This window comes from Odontesthes bonariensis, chromosome 21, assembly GCF_027942865.1.
Source record: "Odontesthes bonariensis isolate fOdoBon6 chromosome 21, fOdoBon6.hap1, whole genome shotgun sequence".
In the NCBI taxonomy this organism is placed as follows: Eukaryota; Metazoa; Chordata; class Actinopteri; order Atheriniformes; family Atherinopsidae; genus Odontesthes; species Odontesthes bonariensis.
In genome coordinates, this window is record NC_134526.1 from 23,130,058 (window position 1) to 23,154,706 (window position 24,649).

At 40.8% G+C, this 24,649-nt stretch overlaps 1 protein-coding gene across 1 annotated transcript in view; it reads right to left on the reverse strand.

Annotated features, from left to right (window-relative positions):
• The window catches only part of LOC142371821 (interferon-induced very large GTPase 1-like), a 178,744-nt gene that overhangs the window by 74,464 nt on the left and 79,631 nt on the right, over positions 1-24,649 (reverse strand). The window contains exons 9-11 of the mRNA XM_075454567.1: positions 15,194-15,222; positions 14,823-14,931; positions 14,120-14,695 (exon numbers count right to left, since the gene is read on the reverse strand). Of these exons, the coding sequence (XP_075310682.1) occupies positions 14,120-14,695; positions 14,823-14,931; positions 15,194-15,222 (714 nt within the window). The remainder of the gene's footprint in view (positions 1-14,119; positions 14,696-14,822; positions 14,932-15,193; positions 15,223-24,649) is intronic.

Below are 24,649 nucleotides of genomic sequence, written 5' to 3' on the forward strand. Positions count from 1 at the left end.
TTCGGCCGCTTGTATTCGCGATCTCGTTCTTTCGGTCACTACCCACAGCTCGTGACCATAGGTGAGGGTAGGAACATAGATTGACAGGTAAATCGAGAGCTGGCTCAGCTCCTTCTTCACCATGACGGGCCGGTGCAGAGCCCTCATCACTGCAGACGCCACACTGATCCGTCTGTCAATCTCCTGCTCCATTCGTCCCTCACTCGTGAACAAGACCCCGAGATACTTGAACTCCTCCACTTGGGGAAGGATCTCACTCCCGACCCGGAGAGGGCATTCCACCCTTTTCCAGCTGAAGACCATGGTCTCGGATTTGGAGGTGCTGATTCTCATCCCAGCCGCTTCACACTCGGCTGCGAACCGCTCCAGTGAGAGCTGAAGGTCACGGCCCAACGACGCCAACAGAACCGCATCGTCCGCAAAAAGCAGAGACCCGATTCTGAGGTCGCCAAAACGGACCCCCTCAACGCCCTGGCTGCGCCTCGAAATTCTGTCCATAAAAATTATGCACAAAATCGGTGACAAAGGGCAGCCCTGACGGAGTCCAACCCTCACAGGAAACATGTCCGACTTACTGCCGGCAATGCGGACCAAACTCTGACACCGGTCATACAGAGACCGAACAGCCCATATCAAGGAGTCCGGCACTCCATACTCCCGGAGCACCCCCCACAAGAATCCCAGAGGGACACGGTCGAACGCCTTCTCCAAGTCCACAAAACACATGTAGACCGGTTGGGCGAACTCCCATGCACCCTCCAGGATCCTGCCGAGGGTATAGAGCTGGTCCACTGTTCCACGGCCAGGACGAAAACCACACTGCACCTCCTGAATCCGAGATTCGACTATCCGGCGGATCCTCCTCTCCAGTACCCCCGAATAGACCTTACCAGGGAGGCTGAGGAGTGTGATCCCCCTATGGTTGGAACACACCCTCCGGTCCCCCTTTTTAAAGAGGGGGACCACCACCCCGATCTGCCAGTCCAGAGGCACTGCCCCCGATGTCCACGCGATGCTGCAGAGGCGTGTCAACCAAGACAGCCCTACAACATCCAGAGCCTTGAGGAACTCAGGACGGACCTCATCCACCCCCGGGGCCTTGCCACCGAGGAGTTTTTTAACCACCTCGGCAACCTCAGCCCCAGAAATGGGAGGCCCCACGTCCGAGCTCCCCAACTCTGCTTCCTCATCGGAAGGCGTGTCGGTAGGATTGAGGAGGACCTCGAAGTATTCCCCCCACCGACTCACGACGTCCCTAGTTGAGGTCAGCAGAGCCCCGCCCTCACCATACACGGTGTTGACGGTGCACCGCTTACCCCCCCTGAGCCGCCGGATGGTGGACCAGAAACTCCTCGAGGCCGTCCGGAAATCATTCTCCATGGCCTCCCCGAACTCCTCCCAAGCCCGAGTTTTTGTCTCAGCAACTGCCGAGGCCGCGTTCCGCTTGGCCTGTCGGTACCCATCAGCTGCTTCCAGAGTCCCACTGGCCAAAAAGGCCCGATAGGACTCCTTCTTCAGCTTGACGGCTTCCTTCACCACTGGTGTCCACCAGCGGGTTCGGGGGTTGCCGCCACAACAGCCACCGACCACCTTACGGCCACAGCTCCGGTCGGCCACCTCAACAATGGAGGCACGGAACATGGCCCATTCGGGCTCAATGTCCCCCACCTCCCCCGGGACATGGTTGAAGCTCTGCCGGAGGTGGGAGTTGAAACTCCTCCTTACAGGGGATTCTGCCAGCCGTTCCCAACAGACCCTCACAATACGTTAGGGCCTGCCAGGTCTGACCGGCTTCCTCCCCCACCAGCGGAGCCAACTCACCACCAGGTGGTGATCAGTTGACAGCTCCGCCCCTCTCTTCACCCGAGTGTCCAGGACATACGGCCGCAAGTCCGACGATACGACCACAAAGTCGATCATCGAGCTGCGGCCTAGGGTGTCCTGGTGCCAAGTGCACATATGGACACCCTTATGCCTGAACATGGTGTTCGTTATGGACAGTCCGTGACGAGCACAGAAGTCCAACAACAAAACACTGATTCAGATCGGGGGGGCCGTTCCTCCCAATCACGCCCCTCCAGGTCTCACTGTCATTGCCCACGTGAACATTGAAGTCCCCCAGCAGGACGAGGGAGTCTCCCGGAGGAGCACTCTCCAGTGCCTCCTCCAGGGACTCCAAAAAGGGTGGGTACTCTGAACTGCTGTTCGGTTAATAAGCACAAACAACAGTCAGGACCCGTCCCCCCACCCTAAGCCGGAGGGAGGCTACCCTCTCGTCTACCGGGGTAAACCCCAATGTACAGGCGCACAGCCGGGGGGCAATAAGTATGCCCACACCTGCTCTACGCCTCTCACCGCGGGCAACTCCAGAGTGGAAGAGAGTCCAACCCCACTCGAGGAGGCTGGTTCCGGAGCCCAAGCCATGCGTCGAGGTGAGTCCAACTATATCTAGCCGGAACCGTTCAGCCTCGCGCACCAGCTCAGGCTCCTTCCCCAGCAGAGAGGTGACGTTCCACGTCCTAAGAGCCAGCTTCAGTAGCCGAGGATCAGACCGCCAAGGTCTCTGCCTTCGGCTGCCGCCCAGCTCACACTGCACCCGACCCCCATGGCCCCTCCCACGGGTGGTGAGCCCGTCAGAAGGGGGACCCGTGTAATTTCTTCGGGCTGTGCCCGACCGAGCCCCACGGGCACAGACCCGGCCACCAGGCGCTCGCCGGCGGGCCCCACCCCTGGGCCTGGCTCCAGGGGGAGGCCCCGGTGACCCGCGTCCGGGCAAGGGCACACGGTGTCCAACATTGTCCATCATCATAGGGGTTTTATGAGCTGTTCTTTGTATGGTCCCTCATCTAGGATCTGTTTGCCATGGGTGACCCTACCACGGGCTTAAAGCCCCAGACAACATAGCTCCCAGACTCATTGGGGCACGCAAATCCCCCCACCACGGTAAGGTGACAGCTCATGGGGAGGACACGGAATAAATGAATAAAATATTCTGAACTAAAATAACATAGATTATAGTGTGGATCTCGAATACCTCTCAAATTCAGATGGCTATCTGTAAAGTTTCAACATATGAACAAAAACCCAAACAATTTTTCCTGTGTTTAACAGTGGAGCACAGAAAGAAACAACAGGGAATATCAGTTAGCAGTTGAGTTACTTCATGATAATGTCTAATTATTTTAGGTACAAATCTCTAATCGCTAAAGACCACTAGGGGGCAATGAGGCTCCATGGAAAAGTATTTCTAAATAATAATTTCTTCCTTCTTCTTATACCACATACAACCTTGAGAAAGGTACCAAAATGGAGCTAGATGTCAATGAAACCTTGAAGAACTTGAAAAAAGGTATAGAAAACATTTTTAACACAGTTTAAAAAATCCAACTAAGGCTGCGGCTACACGAAAACGTTTTTCACTGTAAACGATACTTTGTCTTATCGTTTCGCTGTCGCGGCCACACGGAGCCGGCGTTCCCACTACCCCAAAACGATAGTTTTTGAGAACGGGTTCCAGAGTGGGAAAGTTTGAAAACGGCCTCGTTTCGTTTCCATTGTTACAGCAAAAACGTTTTTGCGTCAGTCACACGTTGACGCTGTGAGCCAATTTTAACACTTCTCTATTGTCTCACAGCGTGGCGTGACACAGTGGCGTGTGTACTGCATCGTTTCATCGTTTTCATCCGTTTTCGTCTGGACCTGAGTCTTTACAGCAGCGCGTTTCCGTGTGGTCGCAAGAATTTTCGTACCCGTTTTCAAAAAAAACCTTGTTTCGTTCTCGTGTAGCCGTAGCCTAAATGTGAATCATAAAAATATACAGTGGTGTGGGAGGTCTGTTTCTTGTCTTGCTAGGTAAAAGGTGTCACCTTTGATTTACATGTCCAGATAATGAGGAAGAAAAACTTGGTCTGGATTCTCCCCCAACTTTAAGGGGTTCCTTTGTTTGTTTACGGGAAGCTTTTTTGCTAGCTGACATTTTAATGTCCTCCATTTAAGTTATGTACAAGTCTGGTGGGAGAGAGTCCCCAAAATCGTCACCAAAGGACAAAGGTTTTGGTAAATAAGGTGATGTTTGTCTCTTCCTGGTGTGGAAATCCCTCATCTGTATCTTTGAACCAATATTACCACACAGGACTGTTGATGGGGCCTCCCAGAGATTAAGTTTCATATTAAATCCACACTTGAGTTTGTTACATGGGTCAGTGGTTCCATACTAATGTATATTGATATTCCTTAGATTTATGTCAAAACTGCTAAAATAAACAAGATTAACCACATCATTTATACATTGACAGTTCACTATATAGAGGACTAGATCTCCTCAGTCGCTGAGGCATTTTATACCCAACTTAAATGCAGAGGTGCTTTATGCCTGCAGGATGTGTGCACACCTAATCTGAGGTGACAGAAAACAAAAAGTTGATAGTTTTTAGTAACATGTTGTAATAGACATCACCATCCACAACACTGACATTAAACATTATGACACAAATACATTATATGCACACTTATAGGCTTTGTTATAGCACTGCGTCCACCAACACCAATGTATTTATATTTGTTAAAGCACAAAAGTATTTGTAATGGCATTTGTATTTTTGTCCATCCATTTTCTATACCGGCTTAATCCAATTCAGGGTCGCGGGGGAATGCAATGAATTATCAAAACTAATGGCACATTTTCTGAATTTTCACAGCTCAAATCTTTTTTTTTTTTTTTTTAAACTGTCATGGTGAGTTACTTTTTTCTCAAAGTCAAGATTAAATGTTTAAATTTTGAATATTTAGTGGGGATATTCAAATGTTTCTCAAAATGTTGCTGATGTTAAAAGCCGTCAACATCCTCACATCCAATGGGCAGATGGCAATTTAATAATTTTCTTTTACAGGAGATCATGTTTGTGGACAACAGACTGTTCCTCAACTTACAACTGCACATTTTTGGGAAGCATTGATTCTATGAAACTTTACCAATAATAGTGTACAGCGTGTAATCTATGGTGAAGCCATCAGCTGCAGCTGAAAACAACTGCATATGCCTTAAGCACACAGCACAACATACTGAGACATAAGACAGAGCCTTTCTCTGTGCACCAACATATTTAACAGCTTTCATTTAAAAACAGGTTGAAACTATAAATTGCTTACCAGGCAGGTTTATTATGAGGATTTTTTAAGATTTGTCTTTGCTTCTCTATTATGTGACACAGAATCTATTCATTACATTAAAAAGAAAAAAATCTTTTCAGAAAGAGATTTCTTTGGATTTAACTTTATTAAGTCAAAATATCCTGATTATAACATGGGCGATATATCATTTAAAAGGATATCAAGTACATAACTGCTGAATATAACATGAAAAAAGCCATTCATCAACTGAACAAAAAACTAAACATTCAGTGAACAAAACTTGATCAAAACAAAAGATTCACAAAAAAAGAAAAAGAAACTTTAAAATGTTGAAATAAGAAGTTTGCTGCTGTGGGCCCAAATACTTTCTTACATGAAAGCTCACAAAAATGCCATAATTCAGATATGCATGTTCTATTAAACTCTGTAATGAGACGAACACTATAAGAAACAAAATGGAAAAACTCCAACAAACTGTAGTTAACATGTCCTCTTTCAAATGAAGTAAATCAAACACTTGAGACACCAACTCCCAACATAACATCCTGCATTCTTTTCATTTCAACCTGGAGGGATGACATTCTGCTGAATTTTAGAATTTTATTCTATTTTCAAACTTAGAATAAACCTCCAACTTTGATGACATGCTGATGAGATTAGAAAGATTTAATAAAAAATGAAACAATAAAAGAAATATACAGTAATAGTAAAAATAGTAAAAAAAAAAAAAAACAAGAGTCCAGTCACAGCCAACAGCCTGGTTTCATCAGAATCTGTCCATGTGATGAACTTAGAAATTCTCTTTTCATTTCTTCTTTAAATTGACTCCTGATGAATTTTCATAAAGAAAGTGAAAAACATTGTATGAACTAGAACTTCTTATTCTGATCTCTTAAACATGACTCAAAACCAAAAATAACTTGGTACATATATTCATTCAGACAGGAAGAGAGAGATGAATGAATTCAAGAAAGCAAAATTAAATCTGCACACAGTCTGAACTTGCATAAAGTATGTCTCTGTCATATTTAAGTGTCAGACCTTCAGAAAAAATCTTCATTCTGATCTGTGCCATCATTTTTATCATCATCTTAAAATGAATCACTGATAATCAGACGGACCACATGTTGAAGTTCCCTTCAAGCCATATCCACAGATCCTTACACATCACAATCTAGCATAACTAACTCTGTTTAGAACTGAATTAAACTTAACCAGATAATATGTGGTTTATTCTTGGCTTCATCCTGAATATTTCCATCTGCTTAATCGAAGCAGAAAGAGCTACCATTTTCTGCAGTTTTATCCCAATCTGCACATTTCATCCAGACTTTCAATAGCCTCTTTTTTAGTGTAGTTTCTCCATTCACTGGGAATTTCTCCTCCGTTTTGGAATTTCATAACATAGTGGGCTTCCACTTCTTTTTGAAAGTGACAGACAAACCATTTCCAGTATGCCAGCATAGATGCATCCGCTGTAATGCTCCATGATGCATACCTCTCCCCAGCAGTTGGATACTGTTTGAAAGGGACAGACTTCTTTGAGTGATGATTGGGGTAGAAACGTCTGTCACTTCCTACTAATGTGGTGCAGAAATCAATGACCAGATCCACTGTGCCTCTTGTGTGCCATCCTTTAACTCCAGAGGGTCGATGAAAAGGAACATTGTGTTTTTCAGGACTGTGATCCTTAAGGGTGTTGATGCAAACGGCTGCACAGAATGGACATCGTTCCCAGCAGCAGTTACACAGCTGATCAATGAGAATTTGGTCGGGCTTCTGCCTGCACTCCTGAACCATCTCCAGAGAGAGGCGGCTCATCTCTTTAACGATACACACAAGGCCTTTCTCTATCTCTTCTTTAAGAAAATCAAAATCGTTGATGTCTTTGAAGTTTTTACAACAAATGGTATCAAATGCCAGCTTGTTCAGTAAAGCAGAAAATTCCTTCATCCACATGTCTACATCTCCTGACTTCTTTTTGACTTTCTCCGTTGCTTCATATAAAGCTTGACTGGCGAGCTTGCTGATGTCGTCTGCGTTTTTCTTGAGTATCTTCAGTCCTTTGTCTTTGTGATCTGTGAACATGTATTTCTTTACTTCTTCTTCTATAAAAGCCTCTACTTGCCTTCTTGGATTTTGTATGTAGGTGATGAATCTACTGAACTCCGCTTTCTCTGCTAGAGACGTCAACACGTGTTTCTCCAGGTTTAACCTGTTCCCACTGAATGCTGGGTAATTGCACCTCATTTCTCCTGCGAGATCAACAGCAGTCATGTTGCAGACAGCCTCGTGGACAGAAACCTTCAGTTTTTCACAGATCATTTCTCCAAACACCACAGCAGATGAGTTACCTTTGCAATAGCTCCTGAAAATGTTGTAATACTCCTTTTTCTTACTGTCCAAATATGTGAGAGCATCATTGTTGCGTTTGTATGTGTTGTGAGACTGTAGAAGCAAATTTGCTGTCCTGTCAAAAACATACAGTGAGAGATCAACTGTAAACTTTTTCTTAAATGCAAATTTCCTCTCCGATTCAAATTCTGTCACTTTCTTTTGAACATGTTTGGCCACTTCTTGGAGATAAGTTGATCTGTAGCCTCTTGTTACAACAGGTTTGTTCTTGATGGTCTCCAGGGATTGCTGTTCTACATCATTGATGAAGGATCTGATCTGCTCCTGTCCTTCATGTGTTAGTGGACTCACATTAAACAGTGTTTTCACTTCATTCCACACAGCAGCCGCTCCATGGCACTTCTTTTGGGTTATATAACCAAAATAATTCCCAACTTCTGACAGCTTTTTGTATCTCCCTTTCCTTTTTGACTTATTGATGAGAGACCATTCAGTCCCAAGGTCTTGAAGGACAACTGACTGATCTTCTTCCACGTTGATGTCCTCAATGGGTTTCGTATCTGAGGTTAATTCAGTAACCCAGTCACTCCAAACAGAGTCAAACTCTGCTTTGAGTTCTTCTTCATCTTTTACCACATCTTTTAATGTGTGTGCAAGTTCTTTGCTCTTTTGCAGCAGCTTGGTCTCAAACTCCAACTTCTTATTGTCCAGCTTTTTACGAGCATTCTTCTGCTGAATAACTTCATCCAGTTTTCTTTTCACTCCTCTAATATGCTCCTCGTGAAACTCCTTGATTTTGTTCTCAAATCGGCCCCGCCACTGAACCAGGATTTCTTTGTCTTTGTCATCCTCAAAGTAAGCCGTCATATTTTGCTGAATTTCCTCATATGTTTTGCTCATTTCTTTGGAAAGATAACTGAGCTCAACCTTGTCAAGTTGTCCCTTTTCAATTCTGGGATAAAGCTGGTTTTCAATGGTCAGCATCTCTTTCCTCAGGTCCCAGGTCCAGTTCCCATACAGGACCTCAAGTTTTCTGTACACTGCAATTTCTTGCGTGTTTTTGAAGCTGAAAACAAAGTGTTCATTCATCAATGCCTTCCACAGGTCCTGAATTTTGCTGCTTAAATGGGACAAAGTGATCCCAGCAGACTTTGAGGCCTTAGATAGGATGGTTTTCTTCAGTTCTTGGACACTTTCACTGTAACCAGGATTTGGAGGTGCCATCGGTGGACTTCCCTCCCATAACTGGGCAAAGTATTTCACATCTTCTTGCACATCAAAAGCAATGACATCACTGAAGCACTCAACATCACACACCTCCTCTTTGGCAGCTAGTTGAGCCATCTTGTCCAGTTTTTCTTGCAACCGTCTCTTTCCATCCATGTTTTTCTCTGCAGCTGCGATATCTGTAACATTCTGGTGAACAAACACACAACTTGGAGAAAGCTCAACTTTCTTCATCCTCATGAAAGCCTGAACAACAATCTGCAGGACATCTTGCATGTCAGCTGGATTCTCACCAAAGATGTTGATCAATGTCATGTTTCCCAAGCCAACAACAAAAGTTGCCAGCTCGTTGTCATGGTGAAGAGCGGCGTTACCTTCCAACTCAAGAGCACGCAGTCCTTCAGTGTCAACTACTAGGACATAGTCAAACTGGAAACCTTTGAGTTCCTCTGACAGTTTGACCAGCTGCATGTAGGCACCTTTGGTGCACCTGCCAGCACTCACTGCAAACTGCAATCCAAACATGGCATTCAGCATGGTTGATTTTCCACTGCTTTGTACACCCAAAACTGACAACACAAACACTCTCTTGTCACCCAGTTTCTTGATGACTTCTTGTAAAAGACTAGAGATCCACATCAAAGGTACCTGACCAGCATCGCCATCCATCAGCTCCATCGGGTGTCCTGATATCATCAGATCTGCAGCCAGCTCAGGGTATTTAACCCAGTCAGCCTGTTGGCTGTGCGTTTGTTCCTTCTGAGATTTATGGGCTTCGTAGATCTGTCCCATTTCTCTAAAGATGTGCTCCAAGCCAAATGTTGCTGACTGCAGCTTTTTTGATATCTGTTCAAGCTCAGTTTGTTTGTTCTTTAGCAGAGCAGATTTGTCATGATTCTTCTTCAAAGTCAAAACCTCAGACCACGTTTCGTCATAGTTTTGGAGAATTGAAGAAAGATCATCTGTGGAGAGGCCATCTATTAGGATCTGAGTCCACTTAAGAAAGTATTCTTTGTCTGTTGGTGGCAAACCCACGAGGCTTTCAGTGAATGACTTAATCAGTTTACTGTTGGAAGCAGCACATTGTTTCTGTCGAATTTCCACGAGTTGCTTTTCCTTCTGAGCTTTTTCCTTCTCAATGTGACCTTTCAGGTGATACAGTTCTTTGTTTATTCTGCACCACTCATGCCAAAGTTGGCCTTGACAAGGAAGAAATTCATCTTTGATCTTGGAAACATCCATCCCCTGAATCAGTTTTACTATTTTCATTGCAGCAGATTTCCCTTTCTGGCAGTCTGTGCCATCTTCATCCACTCTGATTCCAGACACCTCGGCCATAGATTCAAGCTGGAAGGATTTATGAGGTCCAGACAAAAGTTTTCTGATTATGCCTTTCAGCTCTTCAGAAACATCTGACTGGCTTCTGTCTTTCAGCCCCAGTTTGTATTTTTCTTTTTTCAACTGAACAGCTTCACAATAATCATCAGTAATGAGACAAATCAGGGGTGTTGTGGACTCTAAAAGGGCTGAAATAACCCTCCACTTTTCGTCCTTTTTTTCCAGAGTTGGTACCAGAACAACAATGACAGAAGATTTTTCAGTCAGTATTTCACGCTGCTTTTCAATTGATAGAGAATCTCCATGAAGATTACAGAAGGCAATGCAGTCATTGAATGACTCATTGGGTGTTCCAGCAGGGCAGTACCAGGCTATCTCTGCCACACCATCCATCAAATGACGAGACTTGGTGCTACCTGGACAGTTTCTGTGGAAGAAGGCGCTGTGGCGGTCGTTGATCAAAATGTTCATTAGCTGAGATTTAGACTGAGACAGTGAACCCAGGCGGAAAAATGACACCAGGGGTGTCTCAGCTTTGCAGATCGGCATGCTCTTCATGGTGACAGTGTTTGGGTCATCCTGTGTTATTTTCCATGTTTTTGTTATTTGCCTGAATGTCCAAAGAGGACACTCAATTTTCTTTTTGATTGGGTCAGGTACAAGTAAAGGTAAGGCATACTGGCACTGTGACACCTTTGTGATCATGTTTTGCTTCAGGAAGCTGTTTGAGCAGTGAAATACTGCCATTTGAACATCCATAGGGTGCACGTGAGCCTGTTTTGATTGATCAATGTCTACACTGGTGCTAAAGAGAGCATCAAAGTAATTGTCATCTGGGACAGACTGAGCATGGTTTACAACAGGACTGTCTTGCCTTGTGGGAAAATGTCTGGCTCTATAATCTAACATCATTAATCTCTGAAGAAAAATATGAGCAAAATCCTTCTCAGACATGTCACTGCTCTGTTTCACAGGTGGACCTATTTCAAGAAAGTCTGCTGGGGACATCTTCTGTTGATGTCCATCTTGAAGATGAAGTCTGTAAAGAAGGTTTTTCATTGCTTTATCATGACTCCCTTTTTTTTTCTTTTTCCCTTTTTTTTTACGTTTTTTGTTTGGAATATTCCCTGAGAGCTTTAAGAGAAAAAGAAAAGAAAAAAAAGATCAGTTACTCTTTGTGAGATTTAAAAAAAGAAAGATTTTGTATCCCAAAAATGGGAGATAGAAAGAAATTAACTTCTAACCTTATTCTTTTTTCTTCTCACATGAACATCACAGGTACCTGTAGAAAATCAGGAAGTTATCTGAATTTCAGGAGAGGTCAGTGGGCAAAGGAAAAATTCACATTACATGTCCAAAGCAATTAAAAGAGATTATGTTTATTCTTATGATGTAGAATATTAACAACTTTTATAGGCAGAACACTGAAGATGTTAAACTACAAAAGTATACAAGAGGAATCATGTAGCTTGTAGACAAATCAAAATGTTTGATATATTAATTATACAACAGGAAATGGCTTCATTTAGCCCACAACATTAGTGAAAAAGAAATATATAATTGCAAGAAATATTTCAATTAAAAAAAAAAAAAAGGATCTATTTACAAAAAGACAGTAAAATCTGACTCCTCATTCAGACCTGAATATTTTGTGGCCTATAATTTAAATATAAGAAAAAGGCCTGTCTTTGGTTGAGTTTCCTTTACCTATCAGCTTCTACAATGGAAAGGGGTGTAGGAGCAATTCAAAACTGCCATAATTAGAATAAATAAATTGATACATGAGGAAATAAATAATTAAATATGTGAATTTTTACATTTTCTATATATTTATCAATGAATATTTTTCTTACTTTATATTTATTTCCACGTTTATTTTCATGTTTATTGTACAATTTCCACACTTGTTTTTTTTATTTTTACACTTTTTTATTTATTAATTTCCACATGTATTCATTAATTTATTTTCACTTTTCTACAGGAGACAAAAGGTTACAAGATGTAGAACCTTTTTCTTATTCTCTTAAAGAGGGAACAACCAAATCTTTGTTGGACATTTTATCTGGTAGAGAAACACATCTAAATAAGATCTAGAAAGATCTTGGGCACACGTTGGAAAAACCATCTTAATTCAATAACTACATCAGAGTCTTAGAGAAAAGGATACATCCCCAGAGGTCTGAGAATCAACAAATTGCCAGCCAATGTATGAGACGTGAAAAAAGAATTCAAAGAAAAAATGGGAAGACATCCTGAATAAATTCTTCAACTGATAGAATAATCAAATGAAGACAAAGAAGAAATACATGGAAAAGATTGGGGATGACAAAGACAATTGATGAAATAAATAAAGATTTTTAAAATTATTTTTAAAAACGAGAGCGCCTCATAGTTTTTTTTTTAACATGGTAAAATTCTTTGTTTTTCTTTTCTTTTCAACTGAGACCATCAATTATACTTTGTTGTAATGGTAAATGGCAAATATTTTAATTAATCCTCTTAAGTAATATACAGTACATTATGACACAAACTGCTCAGCTGGTAAGTGAAGACATTAAGAGTGCTTTACAAGTTTGAGGTATGAAAGTTCTTCAGATGTTAAAAAGCTTCAAGTGAAGTTGAAAAAATCATCACATGCTGATACTTCACAGAAAAGAAACAGCCACTGAGTAAGACCAATAAAATGAAGAGAACTGCTTGAAGAAAGAAACTAAAGGAATAGAATTAGACCCACAGAAAGTTAGACTCTGATCTAACGTTACATTGATGGTTCCAACTGCTGCCACTGAAGGTGAATGGCATTTGAGCTTGCAGTTTAAAAAGTGAAGTATGAAGGAGGTGATAATAGAGTTTAGATTTCTGACCTTGAAGGCGCTTGACAGTAAATTGCTGTACCTCATTGAACTTTTGTCCAATAATAATACATTTTAGTGGCATTATGATTAACAGTCAAAACTGTGAGATTTTAAATGTCCATTGTGCTCACTGTATCTCTGATTGATTTAAACTTTTACTCACACATTGAGTTGAAACTCTACATAAAAGCCTTCTGAAGAATCAAGGACAACATGATGGATATTTAGCTAATTTGCAAAACGGGATTAAAAGCTAAGTGAGTACTTTTTGGGTGATATCTTTATCAACAGCAAATTTTGCTGAACTGAGCTACATAAATCTACTAAAAGTAAAATAAGGTACAGGTGTATGTTACCTATACCTGCTTTCAAACTTTGGTCTCACATTCAAACAGTTTCTACTTGTATATTGTAGATTATGTAATATTAAAAGTTCTCAGAATTTTACAGAAGAAAATTATTCTGAAATTGCGCCACAATCTCGAGACATAGCTTTTGCAAACTGCTGAAGCTCTGCTTATCTTTACTTCTGAGAGACTCTTTTTACTTTTCCAACTTTTTGTTGCTTTGTCTCAGCCTTTTATTTTTAAATATTGTGCATTGAAAAATGTGAGTTTGGCAGTGCTTCTACATTTTTTTCCCTTATTTGCAGCAATTAAGTGTCACTGTATTTATCTCTACTCATGCCAACATAATTGTGAAATGATGTGTGTATTTTGGTCATAAGGAAAACCAGATTCACTTAGAAGTCACAACGACATTGTAAATGAAGTGGATGCTGTAAACTTTGTGCCTGGTTCTGTTACTTATAACTTAAAATGATTTTCAATTCAAAGCTCAAAATTTGGGATCCAGGTGTTCTTTCTGCTCTTCAACATTCTCAAAAATCAGTCTGTTGTAACATTGTGGGTTTTTTTCCAGAGACTATGAAGCTCAAACTTTGACTGGCAGAGTATTGATAGAACCCTGCAGCTGATTAAAAGCAGGCCTGCTTGTTTGTGATAACGGTTCATTTGTGTTAGTCTTGGTAGATTGTTTTGGTCATTTCTGAAATCACATAACTGCATCTATATTAACAGATCAGCACAATTTTATTTGATCCCCCACATTACTGGACACACCCATTTGGCATCTTTTTCTGTATTTTTCCCTTTTAGTAATTTGTTCAACTTGGTAGAAAGTAAATCAAAGTTCTGTCCACACTGGAATCTTACCTGTTGTCACTCTTTCCTCTTTGTGGTTTTTGGGATCCAGCTGTTCTTTCTGCTCTTCAACATTCTCAAAAATCTGTCTGTTGTAGCATTGTGGGTTGTTTTCAGAGACCATGACATGTATTTTTTCCAAAAGAGCAATTATCTCGTTTTCATCCACCATACATCTTGTACATGTGTGGTATCTTTTTTCAGAAAAACTGCTCTCAGCTTTCAGCTCTGCCAGTGCACTTTCACAGCTTTCATCTGACTTGTGAGTCACAACTGTCATTACATAAGAAAGATTTCCTTTGCCAAAACCTTTCTCTAACCACTGTATTCCTGACCTGTATTGGCTGCTGTGAAGGCCGTTTGGCAGCAGTAAGATAAAGGCATGGACTGCCTGAATGGATGGGATTTGGTCAGCATTTGGAAGACCGAGCATGTTAATAACACAGATGTGCTGACCACACAAATCATACAGTTTGGATGAAAACTGCTCCATGTTTGTTTGCTTATCATGGTTAATTAAGATATTTTTTGATCCAATCTCAATGGAGTTGGTGTCACCAATTAACACAAGTTTGAGTTCAGGCATTACTGAAAAAGAAAAGGAAAAAAAAGAGCTTCGGTAGTTAAACCACAGTGTTCATTATAATCTGCTGAGACTACAGCCCACGTATGAGTTGTAAAATAAGCCTTCCAACCAATCAACCTAAAGTATTACCTTTGTCATCGCTTGCCTCAGATGCAGTTTTGGTTTCAGCCTCCCCTTCTGTGCTACTTTCATTCTTTCCTGAGTGCTGAGCATCATGAGGATCATTCACTGGATCACTCTAAGAAAAATGGGATTTTATTTGTTGATTAGTTTCAGTTTTGAACAAATTGGGAATATGATGTGTAAAATATAGGTACAGTCAAACAACAAAATACCACATGGAAATGTAATGTTTTTTAAATTAAGGATTGCACATGTGTGTTGTGCAATAATCCTGACCTGATAGAGAAGAAGTCATCACTTAAAAGCTATGGAAATATTGTGGGTTGTAAAACTGCTGTAAAGATATCTAAAAGAGGGAGAAAATATCTTGTTCTCACCTTGGTGTCATCATTACTCTCCAGGTGGACTGCAGGGCCATAAGAGAAAGCAAAGTACACACAGGATTAGTCTAATTCTTTAAAAGTGACAATTCAAAGCGCAGCATCCTACAATCAGTGCATCTACAAGTATCTGTTCTTTAATTCCACAACTCTCAACCTCCCCGCATAACACTCATCCCACATATTTCTGTTGATAGAAATCAGTACAAAATATAATATATATAATATAATTTATTTATCCTAAATTTATTTTACTCCATTTTATTCTCATTTTGATACCTTGAAAAGTTGAGCTATTTGCAATACACATTTCACTGCTGGTATATGTGCACAGCTGCAGGGGACAAATAAAGATTCTGGATTCTTCTTGATAAAGTTTCTTGAGTATGACATCTGCTCTGATGTGGAAACAGTGTTTCCTTCAATCCCCTGTAGGGGGCAGTAATGCATAGGGCACCATTATGGGTCATATTGAGGGGAATCAACAAATGGCACATGATTCATAATAACTGGAGGACATATTGTGCTCCAAAAATCGAGGATTTCTTTTTTCCTCCTTTTTTGTTCACCCAACCACAGTACATAGTTACAGTTACAAAGACTAAAATTTTGAATGAAAAATTATTGTTATTGGAATTGGTTTCATAGTCCATCACTAGTTAGCTTCTTGTAATGTTAGATTGGATGTGGTGTGCATTGTTGGAGGAATATGAAACCCTTGCAGTTCCAGGATGTTGATTACACTTTGCATCAAGTCGTTATTAAATAAGACAAAACAAAATATATAATTTGTTATTCTCCAAGAGGAGCTTTCTGCCCGTATATGATCACAGCAAAAAAATATCCCAAATTATTTGGGGAAGGTTAAAGGGAGATTGCTGTTTTATCCCCACAATTAGACAGTTCTGCATGTGGTGTGGTAGTTAGCAGATTAATAGTTGAATCTAAACTGTCCGTAGGAGAGAGCGTGCTCTGTGTGGCCCTGTGATGAACTTGCAACCTGCCCAGGTTATACCCCACCTCTCCCACAATGGTAGCTGGGATAGGCTCCAGTGAGCAGAACTCCCTTTAGTGTTGATCTTATATTTTGTAATATTATAAACATTTTACATGCTTAGCTATGTGAATACAAAGGGCTTAATGTGGTATTTTTAAGCAGAAACTGTGCATTGAAACAGGTTAGTTTGTCAGTGCTCCTCAATTTTTTTGTGTATTTTTTCTTATTGTTAGCAATAAGTGTCACATTATTAATCTATACTCATGCTAATATAATTGTGAAATGATGTGTGTATTTTGGTCATCAGGACACCAAATTCACTTAGAAGTGACAACAACATTGTGAATGAAGTGGATACTGTAAACTTTTTGCCTGGTTCTGTTACTTAAAACTTTAAAGGATTTTCAATTCAAAGCTCAAAATTTGGGATCCAGGTGTTCTTTCTGCTCTTCAACATTCTCAAAAATCTGTCTGTTGTAGCATTGTGGGTTGTTTTCAGAGACCATGACATCTATTTTTTCCAGAAGAGAAATGATCTCGTTTTCATCCATCATACATCTTGTACATGTGTGGTATCTTTTTTCAGAAAAACTGCTCTCAGCTTTCAGGTCTGCCAGTGCACTTTCACAGCTTTCATCTGACTTGTGAATCACAACTGTCATTACATAAGAAAGATTTCCTTTGCCAAAACCTTTCTCTAACCACTGTATTCCTGACCTGTATTGGCTGCTGTGAAGGCCGTTTGGCAGCAGTAAGATAAAGGCATGAACAGCTTAGATGAATGAGAATTCATCAGTGTTTGGCAGACCAAGTACATTTATAACACAAATTTGCTGACCAAACAAATCATACAGTTTGGATGAAAACTGCTCCATGTTTGTTTGCTTTTCATGGTCAAGTAAAATGTTCTTTGAGCCAATGTCAATGGAGTTGGTGTCACCAATTAAAATGACCCAAAGCTCAGGCATCGCTGAAAAAAAACTAAACAAATGGAAACAAGTGATTAAACTACGGATTTGATTGTAACTTCACTGTATAACACTGATGTTACAACTCGTGATCCAAATTATTACCTTCGTCATCGCTTGTCGCTGATGCTGACTTGGCTTCAGACTCCCCTTCTGTGTTTTTGTCAGTCTTTTCTGAATGTTGAACATCATCAGGATCATTTACTGGATCAGACTAAGAAAAATTTGGTTTTTCACAAGCAGTTTTTCAGGTTAGACCAATAAAAGACTTTAAAAAAAACCATCACATTTCTGTAATTAAATTTTCACGTGATGATGTCTTAGGATTAAAGGGCGCTGCACTGTGGCTGCCCTGCTGTCTCTCGCGTCTGGCACCGTTTGTTCTGTTTGTTTAGTTATTTACTCGTCAGTCATTGTTTGGATGGATGTGTTTTACATTGCACGTTGTTCACACTAAAGCTACAATGGACTTCGCTTATTGGTGTGTGATTGGACTGCTAATAGTGTTTCTAAACACTTGCCTCACCCGTGGCCACTTCCATGGCCATGTTACCGGCGCGGCAGGTGTAACACAATATAGCAGGGAATTCCTTCTCCTTCTGCGCGATCATACGTCTTCAGATCACGAACTAATTATAGATTCCTTACCAAACTACCTCAGAAGAAATCCAAAGAAATGGACTATCCGGACGAGACACAAACGGGGATCTAAGGGAGGCATTCGGCAGAAACTCAGAAGACTGAGAAACAAACTTCATCTTCCTATCACCCTGCTGATCAACGCCCAGTCCCTGAGAGCAAAAACGGAGGAGCTGACAGCGAATACCCGCTACCTGAACGAGTACCGGAGCGCCTGCATCCTGGCCATCACAGAGACGTGGCTGGACAGCAACGTCTCTGACAGCGAGGTGGGACCCCGCGGTTTTTCCGTGCTCCGGACTGACCGGGACCCTTCAACTACTGGGAAGATCCGCGGGGGCGGTGTCTGTCTACTCATTCGGGACGAGTGGTGTAAGACTGTGGTGGTGAGAGAGAGCCTGTGCACTCCCGACATTGAACTGCTCTGTGTCTCTCTGCGACCTCCATATCTTCCACGAGAGTTTCCCCAGATTTTTTACACAGTTGCATACATTCACCCCAAAGCCAACGCTGACAGGGCCTTAGATGCCATTTTTAATCTCACCCAGAAACTTGATGCACTTTCCCCTGACGCCCCGAAGTTTATACTTGGAGATTTTAATAATTGCCCACTGAAAAAGTGCTTACGCACATACTATCAGTACGTGGACTGTCCCTCTAGAAAAAAACGCATTTCTAGACTTGTGCTATGGAACTGTCAAAAACGCCTACCGTTCATCCCTGCTCCCGCCACTAGGGGCATCTGACCATAAAGTGGTTTACCTACGCCCTGTATACCAGAGAGTATTTGAGAGAGAGAAGCCTCAGACAAAAATATTGAAGACATGGGTTAATGACAGCATAATGTCCCTGCAAGGGTGTTTTGAGTGTACAAACTGGGAGATTTTTAATTGTGACGATATAAACGAGCAGGTAGAGGTCATATCTGACTACATCAATTTTTGCACAGACTATCATACCCACAAAAGTCAGAAAAGTGTTCCCCAATGACAAACCGTGGGTGTCCAACAAACTAAAGCACCTTATAATGGAAAAGAAAAAAGCATACTGGGCTCACGATGACATAGGCCAGAGGGATATACAAAGACAAATTAAAAGACAAATACAGTTGGACAAGTACAGTTACAGGAAAAAGATCGAAGCTACCCTGGTGTCAGGCAACTCCCGGGAAGCATGGCAGGGAATTAAGACAATGACTGATGTCCCACACAAGGGCAGGGGGAAACCCTCCCTGGACTGGAAACACTGCTTGGACATGCTTGGAGGTGAGGACATAGACAGTGCCAATCAGCTGAACAACTTTTTCTGCCGCTTTGAAAGCGACAGAAATGACACCGTCGACCCCCCATCACTGTCCCCTCCCCCTTCTGCATCTGAGTGGAATATAAGGCAATCTGATGTCCTTCAGATTTTTAGGCATAGCAATCCTCGGAAAAGTCCTGGTCCAGATAACATCTGTGGCAGTGTCCTAAAGCACTGTGCAGAACAACTAGCCCCTGTTTTTTACTGACATTTTTAATTCTTCTCTTAACCTCTGCAAAGTCCCTATCCTGTGGAAAACATCAACAATTGTACCAGTTCCAAAAACTCAGAGACCCTCAGAACCCAACGATTTCCGTCCAATAGCACTGACCTCACTGGTCATGAAATGCTTGGAGCGCCTGGTGAAGCAGCACATTGTTTTTAAAACCCACAACCTCATGGATCCTCTGCAATTTGCATATCAAGCCTCCAGGGGGGTGGAGGATGCAATTTTAACATTAATGCACCTTTTGCACATGCACCTTGAAAAACCTAAGGCCCATGCTAAGATTTTATTTGTGGACTTTTCCTCTGCTTTTAATACCATGCTACCAAAGACTCTTTTAGACATACTTGCCAATGATTTTAATCTCAACACCGGTCTTATTCACTGGATAAAGGACTTCCTAACTGGCAGAGCTCAGCGAGTCAGAGTTGGGTCTCTCCTCTCTGACTCTATTACCACATCTATGGGCTCCCCACAAGGTTGTGTTTTATCTCCCCTGCTATTTATTTTATATACAAATGCATGCACTAGCACCTTCCCCAATAGGCATTTTATTAAATATGCAGATGATACAGCTCTAGTAAGCCTCCTTGAGGATGGAGAAAGTGATCACAGCCCAATTTTAGATTTCTTTTTAGACTGGTGTAAGGGGTCAAATCTGATTTTAAACACAAAAAAGACGAAAGTAATGTCTATTGATTTTAGAAAGTCACAATCACCCTCTGCCACAGTCGTCATGGGAGAGACCATTCAGGCTGTCCCTACCTACAAATATCTTGGTGTTGTGCTTGACAGTAAGCTGAAATGGGACTCATGGACTGACCTACTGCACACCAAGACACAGCAGAGAATGCATTTTTTAAAGAAACTGCTTGCTTTTAATGTAGACAACCGGATGCTTCATATGTTTTATTCTGCTTTTATTGAAAGTGTTTTAACATTTTGTATTATTTGTTGGTTTGGCAATGCCACTGAGGCACAAAAAAAGATGGTCAGGAGGACAGTCACTACGGCTAGCAAACTACTTGGTGTCACTCTGCCAAGTATGGAGAGTATTTATAGGGAGAGGCTTGTTAAAAAGGCTGACAACATCATCGCTCAATATAAGCATCCACTGTCCTCCTCTTTTAAACTCCTGCCCTCTGGACGTCGTTTTTGTCTCCCCCTCCTGTCCAAAAACAGGTCAAAGTTCTCTTTTATTCCCCAAGCGATAAAGGCACTAAATGAGGTCAGTAGTTTATCCAGCCACCCAATGTAGTGTGTACTAGTAGCTGTTTTGTGTTCTATGTTCAATGTTTGTGTGTTTTTTTTTTTTTTTCCTTTGATATGCCTGATCGTGTCTCATGTCTGGTGCCAGCGAGTGTAATGCAAGTACAATTGCCCCACGGGGACAAATAAAGCTCTAACTACTTGAAATTTAAATTAAAAAGTCATATCTTAAGAAATATGGAAGCATTCCTTATGATACAACTCTGCAGTAATGGTATGTAACACAGAGGAAATAATACTCCCACCTTAGTGTCAGCTGTAGTTTCCTCCCTCTGAGCTGCCGAGTCATAAAAGAAAGTAGAATTCAGGATCAGCCTGCAAAACAATTCTCTCTCCTGCAAGACATCCTTATAGCTTACTAAATGTTATTTGATCATTTCAGATTACCTTTGTCATTTGTCACAGAAGTAACAGATTTGGTTTCAGATTCTCCCTCTTTGTTCTCCTCCATCTTATCTGCTCTTCATCTATACAGCTGCAGAAATAAAAAATACATTTTACAAAACTTTATAATACTTCAACATTAAGATCAATATCAACATTTATTGTATTTTGTGTGATATTGTAATGAGGTAATGATCACTGAGAAATATAAAGTCCCTTTGAAAATCACTGAAATTTCCTTCTTCCTGGTTTATTTAGCACTACGTACCGAGGAAGTATGTCACGCTCATATAGTTTATGGGTGTGACATTAAAGGTTAATTAAAAATATTTACATTGTATTCAAAGGAACAGCCATAAAATACATGTGGTGTGTTCTGTGTGTTTGTCCAAAAAAGATGATCATGATCAGGGCAGACGGCCCAAATGTTTCAAAAAGTCCAATTAAGAAAAAAATACGACTTTCAACTTGCACTGAGACATCCCATTTAGGCTATGAGACACATAATGAATGTAATTAGTGGAATAAAACATATATAGAAGTATTTAAATACTTTGCCTCTTATAATAAGTTAAATGTGTATAAACTAATTTTTAAATCAATCTGAATCCTATTCTTACGTTATCTTGGTCTGTAAAAGTAGTTTTCCTGTATGATGCACGGCATCAAATGCTTTCTCTAAAAATCACATGACATTCACTCTAAATGAACAGACAAAAGACTACAGCAAATGTGTGTCTGGGAACAGGAATCATAGCAATACAAATCACTAGCAAGGCTTAAAATGAACGTTTGGTTTGCAACACAAACTGCACACACTCCAAATTCTATCTGAAAGAAAAAACAGAATATTGTTACTCACCTTGCATAATGTGTGTGTGGCTTTCTTTTTTGTCTTGGCTCTATCTTCCCTTCTCAAGTTCTGCTTCTCAAATTCCTGTCAGTACCTTTATGTAACATGAGACCAGAGGCTTGTTGATTTAGTACATGTTATAGCTTGCTTTTCTAAAACTCCTCCCACTGTTTGGACAATGAAAAGCACTTTTTTATTTTTTTAAATGAGAAAAGTGAAAGTAAAATAAATACAGCTCTTTTTCCCTGAAACCATGTGACTTGAATAAAACAGTAGTTAATGTTAATGGATGCACCAGAAAATATAAAAAACATATAAATATAAAAACAAAAAGTATATCGGCTTTGAATCTTAAGAGGAAGAACATTCCATGATTTGGAACCACCTTCAGTGCAGTAACTTTAATTAATTTTTGACATCACCAGTCTGTCACATCATTGTGGAGGAAAACTGGTCCACTCTTTCAACATATATTCAGCTCTATCTTCCCTTCAGGTTCTGACAAGTCGTCATAAAATACAAGACATAACAAAATATATTATTTGTTATTCTCCAAGAGGAGCTTTCTGCCCCTATATGATCACAGCAAAAAAATATCCAAAACTATTTGGGGAAAGTTAAAGGGATTTTTATCCCCATAATTAGACAGTTCTGCATGTGATGTGGTAGTTAGCAGATTAATAGTTTATTCTAAATTGTCCGTAGGAGAGAGCGTGCTCTGTGTGGCCCTGTGATGAACTTTCAACCAGCCCAGGTTATACCCCACCTCTCCCACAATCTCCTGAATACAAAGGGCATAATGTGGTATTTTTAAGCAGAAACTGTGCATTGAAACAGGTTAGTTTGTCAGTACTCCTCCATCTTTTTGTGTTTTTTTTCCTTATTTGCAGCAATAAGTGTCACAGTATTAATCTATATTCGTGCTAATATAATTGTGAAATGATGTGTGTATTTTAGTCATCAGGACACCAAATTCACTTAGAAGTGACAACGACATTGTGAATGAAGTGGATGCTGTAAACTTTTTGCCTGGTTCTGTTACTTAAAACTTTAAAGGATTTTCAATTCAAAGCTCAAAATTTGGGATCCAGGTGTTCTTTCTGCTCTTCAACATTCTCAAAAATCAGTCTGTTGTAGCATTGTGGGTTGTTTTCAGAGACCATGGCATCTATTTTCTCCAAAAGAGAAATTATCTCGTTTTCATCCAGTTCAGGGTGTCAGGATGATCATCCATGTACACCTTCAGTACATGTGTGGTATCTTTTTTCAGAAAAACTGCTCTCAGCTTTCAGCTCTGCCAGTGCACTTTCACAGCTTTCATCTGACTTGTGAGTCACAACTGTCATTACATAAGAAAGATTTCCTTTGCCAAAACCTTTCTCTAACCACTGTATTCCTGACCTGTACTGGCTGCTGTGAAGGCCGTTTGGCAGCAGTAAGATAAAGGCATGGACTGCCTGAATGGATGGGATTTGGTCAGCATTTGGAAGACCAAGCATGTTAATAACACAGATGTGCTGACCACACAAATCATACAGTTTGGATGAAAACTGCTCCATGTTTGTCTACTTTTCATGGTCAAGTAAAATGTTCTTTGAGCCAATGTCAATGGAGTAAAAAAATTAAACAAATGGAAACAAGTGGTTAAACTACGGATTTGATTGTAACTTCACTGTATAACACTGATGTTACAACACGTGATCCAAATTATTGCTTCCAACCTTGCTTCTCAAATTCCTGTCACTACCCTTATGTAACATGAGACTAGATGCTTGCTGTTTTAATACTTGTTCAACCGGCTTATAGCTTGCTTTTTACTTTTTTATTTTTTTAAATGAGAAAAGTGAAAGTAAAATAAATACAGCTCTTTTTCCCTGAAACCATGTGACTTGAATAAAACAGTAGTTAATGCTACTGGATGCATCAGAAAATATAAAAACAAACATATGTGAAAAAGTATATCGGCTTTGAGTCTTAAGAGGAAGAACAGTCCCTGCATTGGAACCACCTTTAGTGCAGTAACTTTAAGTAATGTTTGACATCACCAGTCTCGCATATCATTGTGGAGGAAAACCAGCCCACTCGTTCAGTTTATTCAGTTCTCTGAGGTTTTCAGTATTTCCTTATGCACAGATCTCTGAAGGTTCTACCACACCATTTCAATCAGGTTGAGGTCTCGACTTTGACTGGACTATTGCAACATCTTGAATCTTTTCTTTTTCAGATATTCTGATGTAGATTTGATCATTCTCCTGTTGCATGACCCAATTTCAGCCAAACTTTAACGCTCAGACAGATGGCCTCACATTTAAATATAGAACATTATGGTACACAGAGGAGTTCATGGATGACTCATGACATCCCAGATTATGAATCTGGGCAATACTCAGCAAATGGAGGTTTTGCTAACGACCTAAGTGATCACTGTGTAATTGTTGCAATCAGGGATATAAAAATTTCTCAATTTAAGCCTTGAGTGCCAAAAGGAGCCTGATGCAATTTTATGAGCAGGCCTTCTATCAGGATCATTCTAACTGGGACCACAAACTGTCACGATCACTGTTTTGCTGTGGTTTCTGAGTCTGAGGCTGAGCAGGTTTCCTGGAATTCCAGGGTGGAGTCTGGATTGTCCTGCTTTCCCACCGTGAAACATACTGCAAATGGAAAATATTTGCAGAATATCACTTGGAAATATTTCCACGAAAGCTTTAGTTCCCTTGTGGACAAACATGTCCCTTTTTGTAAGTTCAAAGTTAAGGGCTAGAACACTGGTTCACTGCTGAGCTGAAAGCCTTGTGCACAGAAGGAATGAGCT